This window comes from Drosophila santomea, chromosome 3L (genome assembly GCF_016746245.2).
Source record: "Drosophila santomea strain STO CAGO 1482 chromosome 3L, Prin_Dsan_1.1, whole genome shotgun sequence".
NCBI lineage: Eukaryota > Metazoa > Arthropoda > Insecta > Diptera > Drosophilidae > Drosophila > Drosophila santomea.
In genome coordinates, this window is record NC_053018.2 from 16,365,788 (window position 1) to 16,378,713 (window position 12,926).

Below are 12,926 nucleotides of genomic sequence, written 5' to 3' on the forward strand. Positions count from 1 at the left end.
CGTCTGTCCGTCCGTCTGTCCGTCCGTCCGTCCGTATGAACGTCGAGATCTCAGGAACTACAAAAGCTAGAAAGTTGAGATTAAGCATACAGACTCCAGGGACGCAGGGCAAGTTTGTCGAATCAGGCTGCCACGCCCACTCTAACGCCCACAAACCGCCAAAAACTGTCAGTGTAGAAGACTCTCCTTCGCACTTTCACTAGCTGAGTAACGGGTATCAGATAGTCGGGGAACTCGACTATAGCGTTCTCTCTTGTTTTTATTAATTTATGGAATGCACATCAACTTTGCTAACAAATTTTAATTTAATATTTTACCTACATACAAATTTGTATTTTATGAATACACCGGCTTGTGAGTATGAATACCACCAAGAGGGTAAAGACTTTCAGTCCTCCGATTGTCCCTGAACTGGAAGCCATCTCGTCCTGCCACCAGGTCCACTCATTATGGTAAAATCTGGGATCGCAGTCGGGATCCCCTGGTTTATTATTGGGAGGATGTGCCTGTTTGGCAAATTGCTGGATCCGGGCCCAAAGATCCAGAAAGGTCGTCGAGTTTTTATACTCTGCATATAGGTTGCTCCGCTCGCAAGGATCGGCCTCGATGTCGAAGAGACAGGGTGCCTCGAGTGGCAAGCATGGTGTGACTCCATTCGCAGTATTCGGACATTCAATACTGGCCTGATCTCTTAATTCGCTGATGTTGCGCTCTCCGAAGGACACCTGCTGCAATTGCCGCCACGCACTGGTATTCCGAACGAGTTCCTCGTATTCCGCGGCGCGAGGATCCACTTCACTGGTTTCCCTGTGACCAAGCCAGCCGTCATAGAGACCCTGATTGGTAGTGCCGCTAATGACCTTCCACTTGCCACGCGTGTAGGACAAATGTGGCATCGCCACGTCCTCATCAATCACATGGACAATCTCCCGCTCTACAGATTCGTATCCGTACTTGAGGGCAGACCACAGATTCAATCCGTCCAAATGGAGCGCCGGATCCGGGGATATTCCGGCTCCTGCCGCCAATGTAGGCAACAGGTCGCCAATGTAGATCTGCTGCTTCCACACACTTCCCAGCCGCTCGAACTCAGTGCTCCAAATGGCCGCCGAGGATCTCAGAGCACCCTCCCAGGGCGAATCCTTTTGCTAAAATATATAAAAATAAATGAACTAATAGTTAAGTACACATATGCTGTATATGTAGTTCTGGCGTATAAATAAATGTGGAATTAAATGTAAATTGATAATACGACTTACCCCCCTCAGTGGATAGTTAGAGGCAGTCGTAGAGTGCTGTCCCTGTGTTGGCCCACCATTATCGGACAGGAAGAGTACGATGCTGTTCTGGAGCATTTCCTGACGAGCTAGAGCATCGATCACAGATCCCACACTTTGATCCAGCTTGGAAACCATTGCGGCGTAGTAGCGATGCGTTTTATTGCCAATGTATTCGAATCGGGACACCTCCTCTGCTGGTGCCTGCATGGGATTATCATCATTTGCAGCATGGGGAGCCAGGTGATTCAAAAGTAGGAAAAGGGGCTGGCTACTATTTTTCGATCCATGATCCTCAATTTCCTTCACGGCAGCATCGGTGAGCACATCGGTGATATAGCGTCCCACCTGATCGTGGGTGGATTTAAGATTGTCCCGGAAATCGTGCCCATTGTATCCCTTGTTTTGACCAAAAAAAACAACAATATTAAAGATTTCAATGAATTACAACAAAACCAATCGGTTCTGTCCGTTCGTATTAACGTATAATACAAATATGTACTTGTATTAGATAAGTTTAGTAGAAGTTCATTTGTCAAGATGTTATCTTACCTGGTGTTCATAACGCTGGGTGTAGTAGTCCACATAGGCCCCTAGGTATCCCAAATGCCGATCGAAGCCTCTTTGCGTAGGTGTAAAATTACGCTGTGAAAGTCCCAAATGCCACTTTCCCAGGAGACTTGTTCGATAACCGTTTTCCCGGAAAATCTCCGCCATGGTAGTCTCGTTGAGGGGAAGACCCCAAGGCTGATCGTTCACAATCACAGAATGCTGCATTCCTAAAAAAGATAGTTATAGGATCACTTGGTGAGATATCTCTCCTAATTTGTTATAATTAAAGTTCGAGAATTATCTTAGTCTAAACTTGCCCGTATTTATAGGATATTTTCCAGTCAGAAGAGCTGCTCTACTGGGTGTGCACATTGGAGCGACATAGAGATTATTAAGGATCACTCCGCTATAGGCCAAAGCATCAATGTTGGGAGTAAGGAAGTTATTGGAGCCGCGAAAGCTAACGTCGTCGAAACCCTGTCGGAAACTGGTGCTAAGTGGCATTTAGCTTTAATAACTATCACGTGGCGCCTACCAGATCATCTGCCATTATAATGATGATATTGGGCTTATCGGATGTGGCAATTATGCCATTTGATAAGGCAATACATAAAACAAAGCCAGTTATCAACGAGGTAGCACTGCTGAATTTATCCAGATGAGTTGACATTGCCGTGAATGGAGTGAGGAAGATGTGGGACAGCTAGTAAAGAACAAACAAATGAGAATTAGTGCATATAGGCGTTTAACAAAATTATCATTCCAAATGGGCCACAAGTCAGCGGGTAACACTCTGTTTATGATGGATGAGCTCTTCAGATCGTTCCGGATATATTAGCAAAATTACTTTTTAAAATTTAACCAATTTGGGGAAGCTTTTCATAGTTCTGCCGCTTAACTACTTATCAATTCAATAACAGCTAGTTGAAAAATAAATAAAGTACATCCAATATAAATACTGATAGACAGTACGCAAACATCGAGGCAATGTGCACTCAGGCAAATGTTTTCAACAAATTAGGCGTAATTAAAGATCACAGCTACACAAATACGCAAATATGCAGATGAGATGACTCTGGAAGTTAGTTAATTATGAAGTTGCTACTGCTTACATATACATATGTACGTAATATTTATATTTAAATTAAAGCAATAAGTTTTTGTTATTTAGAAGAAAACATTTGTTTTTCCTAATACAAAAAAATGCGAAAATAAATATTTATTTTATATACAACAAGTTTAACATAAATAGTAGATAATCAATAAGTTACCTTTTAAACATGAACAGTTGCAGCTTGTTTATTGCACACACATAAACATATATTTTACTTTCCCTAATTATTTTCAAATGCCAGTCCAAACCAATTGATATACACTTTAAAATTGTATTTGCACCTGGCGGAAATTTATTTCCAAATCTTTTAATTCTGTTATCACACTTTTATTATTATAAGACAAGCTGAAAAAAGTACTCACCAAAATCAAATAAAAGGAATCCAAATAACAATGGACTTATCAGCTGGATTCGTGCATGACAATTTCACTCACTAATTTACGCGATCGAGGTAATAGTTCCCCTAAATCCAATCTCTGTTCCGCCGGACTCGAAGTGCGGAGAGCAACTAAATAGCCACTGAGAATATTTGAGGCTGCCTTAATAGCCAGTTACCGGTTAATATATATATCCCATCCAAATTAACATCAAACCAGCTTTGGAGTGGGTGGTACCAAGAGAAGAGAGAGCTGATTCAAAAGAGATACGTTCCTCTTAACGTAAACGTATCTGCAAGACAGATATGATGCATACTTTTAGGCGATATAAAAACTTGACTTCATTTTACATTTAAAACTTGCCATACCCGTTAATGGCAGTGTAAATGAGTATTATAGAATCGGTTAAGTGACACTAACCGAGTCGTTCTAGTCATGTCTGTAAGTCGAGATCTCGGCAACTATAAAAGCCAAAATGATTGGATTGGGCATTCTTTTTTAAGTAAGACCTAAATTAAATTTTATACATTTGCAAAGGCTATAAAGGACACACTTGCGATCATATAAGGTAAACGGATATACATTCATACATACATATACTGGTCGGATACGCTTCCTTCTGCCTGTTACATACTTGACAACGAATCTAGTATACCCTTTTACTCTACGATTAACGGGTATAATTACACATAACATATATGTATTAGCAAACCATTATATGTATATGCATACCCATTGCTCTTAGATTAATATTACATTATAAGGTGGAAATTATCTGTTAATTGGGATTAATATTTTATTTTTCCCATCATTTTCATTTTATTAAGATATTAAGTCATATTATTAATATTATAATAATATTATTGTCATTAAGACATAAGTCGAATTCATTCACCTCCGCCCTCACCACCACCGTTATCTCCGCCTCCACCACCGTTACCACCACCGTTACCACCACCGTTATCACCACCACCACCGTTATCACCACCACCACCGTTACCACCGCCACCACCACCACCACCGCCACCACCGCCACCACCACCACCACCGCCACCACCACCACCACCACCAATAACGCGTTTCCAGGCTTTCTTCATCCAGCTCCAAATCCTTGTGCCCCAGTTCCATAGCCACCCAAAAGTTCTGGGTTGCATTTCTCTATTCATCATGCCCCTGATCAATGATGTAGTGTCGTTGCTAACTTCTGTTTTAAATAAAACAGAATGCATGCAATCTGTCACAGGTTCCGTGTCATCGCATAAATGTTGAAATTTGCCATTAATCCCAGTGGTGCAATATGTTCCAGATTTTCCGGAATACTCGTATAGAAACGAGTTCTTCTTAGGTGAACAGCTATACAGGCAGGTGAGCCATTGGTGAGTCCATCCGTCTTTTTCGATTCTAGCTATGGCACAGCCTAATCGGTTACTGGGTCCCACCATCATTCTTAGGAAGTGCCCAACCTCCTTTCTTAAATCGAGAAATATTAGTTGGCCATGAATTAGATTAAGTTAAGTAGTTAAGCAGTCTAAGTTAAGGATTTCGCTTACTTATCCGGGGACAATCCATTAATTAGACTATATGCAGAAACGTGCTTGTACTGATCGTACCACGCATTCAGTTGCGATCGAACTATCCTGGATGTATCCTGGGTCCCCTTGAACTTGTTATATACCGTGTGGTAGCCTGGAGACGAGAACTCTTCTGTGGATATGCAGTGGTCTGTGGGTTGGAGATCGCAGCGTTTTACCAAGAGTGTAGCCAAAAAAGCCAAGTCGTGGTCCCAATTCAACCTAAGCATGCGGGCTGCAATGGGCAGCTTGTGCAATTGGCCACCGGCCACCATATCGCGAAATGTGTTATGATAGTTCAGAATGAAATTTCTTATATGCTGGGGTATTGAAACAATTGTTGGCTCTTTTCCGCACTTTGGCGACCAGTTCTGCAATACAAACAAAAGTTAGTCATGTAATAGAAGTGACAAGAATATATTCACAAAATTATGTTGGCTAGCGTTTTAAATTGGCATAAAAAACTGATTAATATTTAAATAAATCGAAAAAAAATTTTAATTTGTTGGTGTGGTGGTTATGGGCGGCTTGTTGGCGGTACAGTAGGCATGGCCAACGTTTTTTAGCATATCGATAGAAATTGAAAATACAAATATTTAAATGGAAAATTTCAATATATTTTTAAAAACTGTGGGCGTGGCAGTTTAGGGCCGTTTGTAGGCGTTAGAATGGGCGCGGCAACATGCATGGTTAGTCCCAAGTTTCTAGCTTTTACAGTTCCTGAGAACTCGACGTTCATAAGGACGGACAGACGGACAATTCCAGTTTTCAACTATCACTCTTACCCCACTGTTATTGCAGCCAATATGTGGCAGTTTTTTATCCACTGGGCAGTTTTTTAAATGGCAATAGTTCGTTTCTGGCAGCAGAAAGACCAGATTTAGACTGAATATAAGCAGCAATCCGACTGCAACGCAAGGACAACTCCACATCTTCACTATCGTTTTAAAACTAACATTGTTGGCTATTTTTCGGTGTTGAAATTAGCTAAGATTATTAGATTAAGCTTGCTTCATTATGACCAAGTGTGACTTAACAGAGCACTGACTTGTTTGGTTTTAAAAGTTCGACCACAACAAAATATTAAGTACGGTTATATACTAAACAATATATTACATTAGTCACTGTGGACGTCAGCATTACATTTTCTAAGTGACGATAAAAGTATAAAATTTAGCCAAGTTGGAAATATAAACTTAAATATTGGTGGTAAAACTTGCCCGAATGAATATTAAAATGATATTTCCTTATCGATAATAAATATTGGGATGTTTAAATGACTGGCACGTTAATTTTGGATTTGGCATTTACCTTCCCATAACATTTATCAATTTTGGAAAACTTAGTTGTATCCAAAATTCCACAAATTCTTTAAATTCATGTTGCGATGTGCTGGTTGCACTACATGGGGACAATTCCACACTAGCCAGGTTTGCACAATGCCAGACTTATGTTTTGGGTCATTGTCTTGATAAAATCGAAAATTGTCCCGTAGGCCCAGTTTTTCTGCTCTATCCAATAAATTTAACTTCAAAATATCGAGGTAACGCATTTTATTCATCGTTGTCTCAAGAAATTCGAGCTTCCCAACTCCAGCTGCCGACATACAGGCCCAAAAATTACCGCCGTGCTTGACTGTAGCTTTTTAATTTTTGGCTTTGCAGCTTCTGTATTTCTCCACACATATGATGCTCCATCTGAGCCAAAAATATTGAACTTGGACTCATCAGCGAATACAACTGTGTTCCAAAAAGCTGAATCCATTTTTAAATGCTCTTTAGCAAACTTTTAACGTGCCTTAATGTTTTTAGCACTTATAAATGGTTTCTTCCGTGCAATTCTACCATTTAAATAATGCTCACGGAGCACACGCTGACTTATTTTCGGGTGGCAAGACTTTCCTAACTCTGCTTCTATTTCGTGGGCAATTTTTGGAGCCGATAATCTGAGATTTTTCTGTATTTTCCGGACGTTATGGCGCTCGTCCGTCTGATTAAAAGTTTTTTTGGGAGCATTCCTTTCCTTGTCGTGCGTTCTATTTTCTGGGACGAGACTATAAGTGATGCTTTGGACTGTAGAATCACTTAGAGAAACCATTTCTGCAATTTTCCTGCGCGAATGTCAATTTTTAAATGTTTTAATACAAGCTCCCGCTGTTCTAAAGTTGTACGTGGACCGATATTGCCAAACGATTTTTTTTATCACGATCTTTGGCAGAGAATTGTCCAAAATCAATCTTAACTGCATAGAAAATAATAGAGCAAGGGCATAGACCAAAAAAAACCGCTAATTTGCGAAGTAACGAAAAATTGCAAAGCTTTAAAGCAGATGGTTGAAATAAGCTGTGGCATTGTTTTGAGATACATTTTCATTATTAATTCTTTTAAAAATACTACCAAAATAATTAATAATTGAAATAATTGAAATAATTGAAATAAGCTGTGAGCCACTGTAAGTAATTATGTACATACACAGATAGCAGCAAGTGGGAAATAAACTTAAATATGGTGGTAAAACTTGCCGAATGAAATTAAAAGGACCCTTTCCCTCTATCGATAATAAATATGGATGTTAGAGGACTGGCGTTAATTGGAATTACAAAAATTACTCCATAACATCAATACAAAAAAAGAAATTTAACATCTATTAACAGATTTTACTTTGTTTTTTATCATATAACATGAATATTTTGCAGCCCTGAATATTTTTCCCAAGAAAACAAACATTCAAAGAAACTCTGTTAAGGGTGGAACTAAAGTCTGATGAAATTGAAATGGATATGAAGCAAGCTCACAGGCAAGGCCCAAAATGAGCCCTCAAGAGAGAGCGGCTATTGTGTTTTTACCGGCTGAATCAGGGCTGCCAGGCCACCGCATTGAATGTATAAATATCGCCAGCATACGAAGATTCGAAGAAGTCGACTACCCGGATTTTCTCTCGCCCCACAAACGAAAATAGTAGATGAACATGGAAGTAGCGCGAGGGTGAAAATAATGCAATATTTTTAGTTAATATTATTTATTACTTCTTAGGGGATTTGCAAAACTTACAGATACTCGTCAAAGGAGTCTTATAAAAGACAACCTAATAAATAAAAGCTAAATGTATACGTGTATACAAAAATATACTGACCCTTAGTTAATTTTATTTCAACGCATAAAACCAAACCGAAAACCATTTTTCTTTAATTTAAAAAATTAAGAAATACCAACAAAAGTCTTTCAAAGCTTTGAAATCCAACAAACATTTGCTTCGACTGTTATTAAAAAGGGTTCAACAAGGTGCAAACCCCCATTGACTGCGGTCATGGCAATGGGAGAGCGAGAGGCAGAGAGAGCGGCAGCTTGTGTTGCTTGGAAAAGTGATTTTATGTCCAAAACACATGGTTTGCGGCAGAATGGTTATGTGAAGAACGGAAAACGGCCGCAAATTGATGAGCGGTACAGTATTAATTGAATTTAATCAAATCGATTCGCATGACAGCAATGGAGGAGTTCGCCGAGTACTATGGGTGAGTTTTATGGGATGTGAAGTACATACATATGTACTTATGTATGTATCTCTGTGGGGGACTACAAGAACACGCATGCAACAAGTGTCTAAAATTAGCGTTTAATGCAATCAAACACGGTGGCTAATTTTAGGCACGATTTAGCACACACTTCTCGGCCACACGACGTGAATCGGCTATTCCCTATCAGCTGAGTTGTGTATAAACAATGACCAAATCTCCAGCCCCACGCGGCCATGTTAATGAAAAGCTCAAACAAAGCTAAATTAGTAAAACCATCCAGGAGCTATCAGCACCCCAACTGAAAAATGCCCTGTGCAGCGTCCCAATCCTTTTCATAAAAGGACGAAAAATGCAGCTGCTTTTTTTGGCGCGTAAAAGTTGCAATTAAACTGGAGGTAATGGAATATTTTCTACTCTTACTTGCATATTGGGAAAGTATACATTATTTAAAAAATTAGTCATCCAAATAAAATGTATGTTGATTTTTTTCTGAATAAAAGCTTAGTTCTGTAGTCGCGTTTCTTATCTTATGAACGTTTTTTAAGATATTCGCAACATTTCAAAGTGTAAGATGAATAAACTACTAATGCAATGTCCGTGTCAAAGATGCAAATATTAAAGTTTCTTAAAATCGTTATTTTAAAGGAAGTGCCATACTTGAACTGAGCCTAAAATGTAGCTACTCTGCTATTTATTTATTGACGACAAACAGTTTCCACTATTCGAACCGCTAATCGATCGCGACAATTCATTAGGGCTTGTGGTAAACTTGGCCCATCGACCTGAGAAGTCATCCGTTGGATTGAGAATTCCCATCCGTAGTATGCATTCGGGTATGCGATACTCGTACTTCACGTTCAGGTGGGGAAGAAGGTGGTAGCGGGTTACCAATTAGCGTTATCAGCGTCAGAAGCGCGATTCCACCACAGTTGTGTCTGACCTGAGGATTCGAGAGCTTCTGTCCGGCTGGCACTCACCACGATTCCCGGAGCCGTAGAACCGATTCGCTATTTAATGGCATTGGCGTGTTTGACCAACGCTCAGAAATAAGTGGAACGCTTCCCGGCGCTATACGCAACTCGATCAAGTTCCAAACTGCGAACTGCGATTCAAATACGCAAACTCAATTAAGTGGCAACCAGATACATATTCGGTTATTAGTTCCACACTCAAGCATTTGAAACTCGATTCGGCCCTTAAAAACGCAGAATGGCTGGTAGCTTGTAAAATTTAGTAAATTAAGATTCAAAGGCGATAAGGAAGACAGGCAAAAAAGTATCTGTGTGATAAAGGATCTAAACTAGTTCACTAACAAGCAGGTGAGAAATCGATATTTAATGCTCAGAAATTTAAATTAGCAAACATATCTCAAAATTTAAAATATTAAATAATATTAAAAATATTTAAAAGATTTCAAAAAAATTTAGAATTTGATCTTTAAATAAAAGTTTTTAAATAACCTTTAATATTCACTGGAAGCCTATTACTATTAATTATTTTCACTTATGTACATGTACATATATTAACATAAGATGTTTACATTGAGTAGTAAATCAAACTAAAATGAATTTAAAAAACTTGAAGGAATTGAATTTTAGTAATTGTTTAAGCCTTAACCAATATGTATCTGAACACCTTGACAAACTCATAGTTTCTTGCGCGTTGCGTTAGCTGAGACATTGCACCTTGGGATGAATTTGTGTGGAGATATCCCCTGTTAGTCATCGGAATTAGTCCCCGATGATCACAAGACTCCAATTTAGATCAGCTTCGACGCGACTTGGCGACTGTAAAACCGTTGTCTACATTCGCACATTAACGGACGCCCACTAATTTTTTTATGGCCCGATCCATAAACCCAACTCCGCAAATTTCTTAGCCCACCTACCACCAAAGGCACTTTCCACAAATTGCGAACGTGTTAATATGTGGGTTCTGTAAACATCGAAAATACGGCGGGTTATTATTGCACGGCTCAGCAGAAGCCCTAAGCCCCAATTGCACACTTACCCATTATAATAATTGTTTAATGAACGTATTCCAGAATGCCCAGCTGGAGCGTGACGAATGCGTTTCGCGTGCTCACACGCAAGAAACCCCTGGAGGACTCGAATGAATCCAAACTGGCCAAGGTCTTATCCGCCTTCGATCTTACCGCCCTGGGAATCGGATCGACGCTGGGCGTGGGTGTTTACGTCCTTGCTGGCGAAGTGTCCAAGCAATATGCTGGCCCTGCCGTGGTTGTGAGCTTCCTCATCGCCGCCATCGCCTCGATCTTTGCTGGATTGTGCTATGCGGAGTTCGGAGCTCGGGTTCCGAAAGCGGGATCGGCGTATATCTATAGCTATGTGACCATTGGTGAGTTTATCGCCTTCCTCATCGGCTGGAATCTCATTCTCGAATACGCAATTGGTAAGTTTTTAATTGGTGACGCTATCGACTGATTGGTTTGATTTAATTGCCCAATATTCGAATTCCCTAGGCTCTGCCAGTGTCGTCAAGGGTTTAAGCACCTATCTCGATCAGCTTTGCGGCAATCCGATGAGTAGTTTCCTGGGCACCCACATGCCCCTCAACATTCACGGAATGAGTGCCTATCCGGATCTGTTTGCCTTCGTGGTGACCATACTTTTTTCCCTGGCCATTGCAGTTGGAGCCAAAGAATCTACCAGGGTGAACAATGTCTTTACCATGCTAAATCTTTGTGTGGTGATGTTCGTCATTATCGCGGGTCTTTTTAAAGGTGGGTTTTGAATTGTTTCACATACTAATTTACTTATACAATCCCTTATTCAGTTTCCAGCAGAAACTGGTCCATTCCAAAATCGGAGGTACCCGAGGGTTACGGCGATGGTGGATTTATGCCCTACGGAGTTTCGGGCATAATCAAGGGTGCTGCAGTTTGCTTTTACGGCTTTATTGGCTTCGACTGCATTGCCACAGCTGGAGAGGAGGCCAAGAATCCCAAGAAGTCCATTCCATTTGCTGTGATTGTCTCGCTGGCCATGATCTTTCTGGCCTACTTTGGAGTGTCCACAGTGCTGACCATGATGCTGCCCTATTTTGAGCAGGACGAAAAGGCTCCACTGCCCCATGTCTTCCGGATTAACGGCTGGCATGTGGCCGAGTACGTTGTCAGTATTGGGGCGATGTTCGGACTGTGCTCCAGCATGATGGGAGCCATGTTCCCGCTGCCAAGGATCGTATTTGCCATGTCCAACGATGGATTGCTGTTCAAATTTCTCGGAGACATTAGCGAGAAGTACAAGACGCCTTTCAAGGGCACCATGATCACAGGTCTGCTGACTGGCATTTTGGCGGCCGTTTTCAATCTCAGCCAACTGGTGAACATGATGTCCATTGGCACCTTGTTGGCCTATTCCATGGTGGCCAGTTGTGTCCTCATGTTGCGCTACGAAGTGGACGATCGCCGGGAGAGTCGCATTGTGGCAAATGGACGTGCCACGGGTCTGGAGCAGGATCATCCCAGTGCCCTTTGGAGGCGGATATTCAACCTAAATGGTCAGACCGTACCCACAAAGCAGACTTCAAGGATTGTCACCTACAGTGTCACGCTGTTCTGTGAGTACAAGTTTTTTTGAAATTGGATTATAGCTTACTTCATACTTGTACTACGAATTAGTATTGTTTTTATACTTTTTTAATGAAATCTGATCAAATTTATTTGGTTTCAGCTCTTTGGTGCATGGTTTTCTCGCGGATTCTGACCAAGTTCGAGGAGGATCTGGCTAACGTGACATCTTTCGATGGTATTAAGCTGGTGCTGGGCATCATACCCCTTGCAGTGCTTCTCCTGATTATCTCGCGCCAACCAACATCAGGGGTGAAATTGTCGTTCAAGGTTCCCTTGGTACCCTGGCTACCGGGCATTTCCATTATGATTAACATTTACCTGATGATCAAATTGGACATTCTCACATGGGTGCGCTTCAGCATATGGATCGCCATAGGCCTGACTATCTTCCTGGCCTACGGCATCCGTCACAGCCGACTGAGGCAGCGGGAACAGCGCAACAATTCCATCGCCATGATGCGTGACTGCAGCAATTCGGCGTTGTTGGGCGGGCAGGAAAACTCGAAATACAGCAACGAGGTGCCCCTGATATTAATGCACAGTACATCCTAAATATATATTGATATTTAACATACTATACAATTACTTTTTGCCTGCAAGATACGCAAATAGACGCGCTCTCATCATCCACCTACTCACCTATGTAATTTACACATGCACTTATCCTCATACCGTTAAATAGGATACCAAAAACTACGAAAGTACAATAAGTTAGCTGAAAGCAATAAACATGAATATTCCTATGCTAAATAGGTTTAAATTTATTTCGATGCTAGATTTGCTTATAATTAAGCGGGAAAATCACACCGGCCATGCAATCAAATGGTAACAAACATTTTACAATTTTAAAATGTAATCTTACTGCACTCTCAGTACGTAACAGATATTTAATAATTGTAGCGTTCAATTGGACTCACCATCCACAT

The 12,926-nt window shown here is 40.8% G+C and overlaps 3 protein-coding genes across 4 annotated transcripts; 1 reads left to right on the top strand and 2 right to left on the bottom strand.

Annotated features, from left to right (window-relative positions):
- Positions 1-187: 187 nt before the first annotated feature.
- On the bottom strand, positions 188-3,444 carry LOC120449304 (arylsulfatase B). Its single transcript, XM_039631696.1, has 6 exons — positions 3,306-3,444; positions 2,365-2,532; positions 2,147-2,306; positions 1,830-2,056; positions 1,260-1,676; positions 188-1,148 (listed from the first exon to the last, which is right to left on the bottom strand). Exons 2-6 carry the CDS (start codon positions 2,497-2,499, stop codon positions 318-320), a joined length of 1,770 nt encoding a protein of 589 aa, XP_039487630.1. The 5' UTR covers positions 2,500-2,532; positions 3,306-3,444; the 3' UTR covers positions 188-317.
- Positions 3,445-4,192: 748 nt separating this feature from the next.
- Positions 4,193-5,848, bottom strand: LOC120448398 (antigen 5 like allergen Cul n 1). Its single transcript, XM_039630388.1, has 3 exons — positions 5,677-5,848; positions 4,871-5,262; positions 4,193-4,790 (listed from the first exon to the last, which is right to left on the bottom strand). Exons 1-3 carry the CDS (start codon positions 5,821-5,823, stop codon positions 4,208-4,210), a joined length of 1,122 nt encoding a protein of 373 aa, XP_039486322.1. The 5' UTR covers positions 5,824-5,848; the 3' UTR covers positions 4,193-4,207.
- Positions 5,849-8,239: 2,391 nt separating this feature from the next.
- Positions 8,240-12,764, top strand: LOC120448194 (cationic amino acid transporter 2). 2 transcript variants are annotated; one of them, XM_039630060.2, is made up of 5 exons: positions 8,240-8,402; positions 10,450-10,817; positions 10,888-11,148; positions 11,202-11,987; positions 12,101-12,764. In XM_039630060.2, the coding sequence occupies exons 1-5, from the start codon at positions 8,368-8,370 to the stop codon at positions 12,550-12,552; spliced, it is 1,902 nt and encodes a 633-aa protein (XP_039485994.1). In that variant the 5' UTR covers positions 8,240-8,367; the 3' UTR covers positions 12,553-12,764. The 2 variants fall into 2 exon arrangements, with proteins under 2 accessions (XP_039485994.1, XP_043861925.1); XM_044005990.1 differs by lacking the exon at positions 8,240-8,402 and adding an exon at positions 9,467-9,724.
- The last annotated feature ends 162 nt before the right edge of the window (positions 12,765-12,926 follow it).

Coding starts and splice junctions, on each gene's coding strand:
- LOC120448398 (XM_039630388.1), bottom strand. CDS start 5,823: ATGTGGAGTTGTCCTTGCGTTGCAGTCGGATTGCTGCTTATATTCAGT. Junction 5,263..5,676: donor TTGGCTGCAATAACAGTGGG/GTAAGAGTGATA, acceptor TTTGTATTGCAG/AACTGGTCGCCAAAGTGCGG. Junction 4,791..4,870: donor AATGGATTGTCCCCGGATAA/GTAAGCGAAATC, acceptor TCTCGATTTAAG/AAAGGAGGTTGGGCACTTCC.
- LOC120449304 (XM_039631696.1), bottom strand. CDS start 2,499: ATGTCAACTCATCTGGATAAATTCAGCAGTGCTACCTCGTTGATAACT. Junction 2,057..2,146: donor AAAATATCCTATAAATACGG/GCAAGTTTAGAC, acceptor TATCTTTTTTAG/GAATGCAGCATTCTGTGATT. Junction 1,149..1,259: donor CTAACTATCCACTGAGGGGG/GTAAGTCGTATT, acceptor TATATATTTTAG/CAAAAGGATTCGCCCTGGGA.
- LOC120448194 (XM_039630060.2), top strand. CDS start 8,368: ATGACAGCAATGGAGGAGTTCGCCGAGTACTATGG. Junction 11,149..11,201: donor TATCGCGGGTCTTTTTAAAG/GTGGGTTTTGAA, acceptor TCCCTTATTCAG/TTTCCAGCAGAAACTGGTCC. Junction 11,988..12,100: donor CTACAGTGTCACGCTGTTCT/GTGAGTACAAGT, acceptor ATTTGGTTTCAG/CTCTTTGGTGCATGGTTTTC.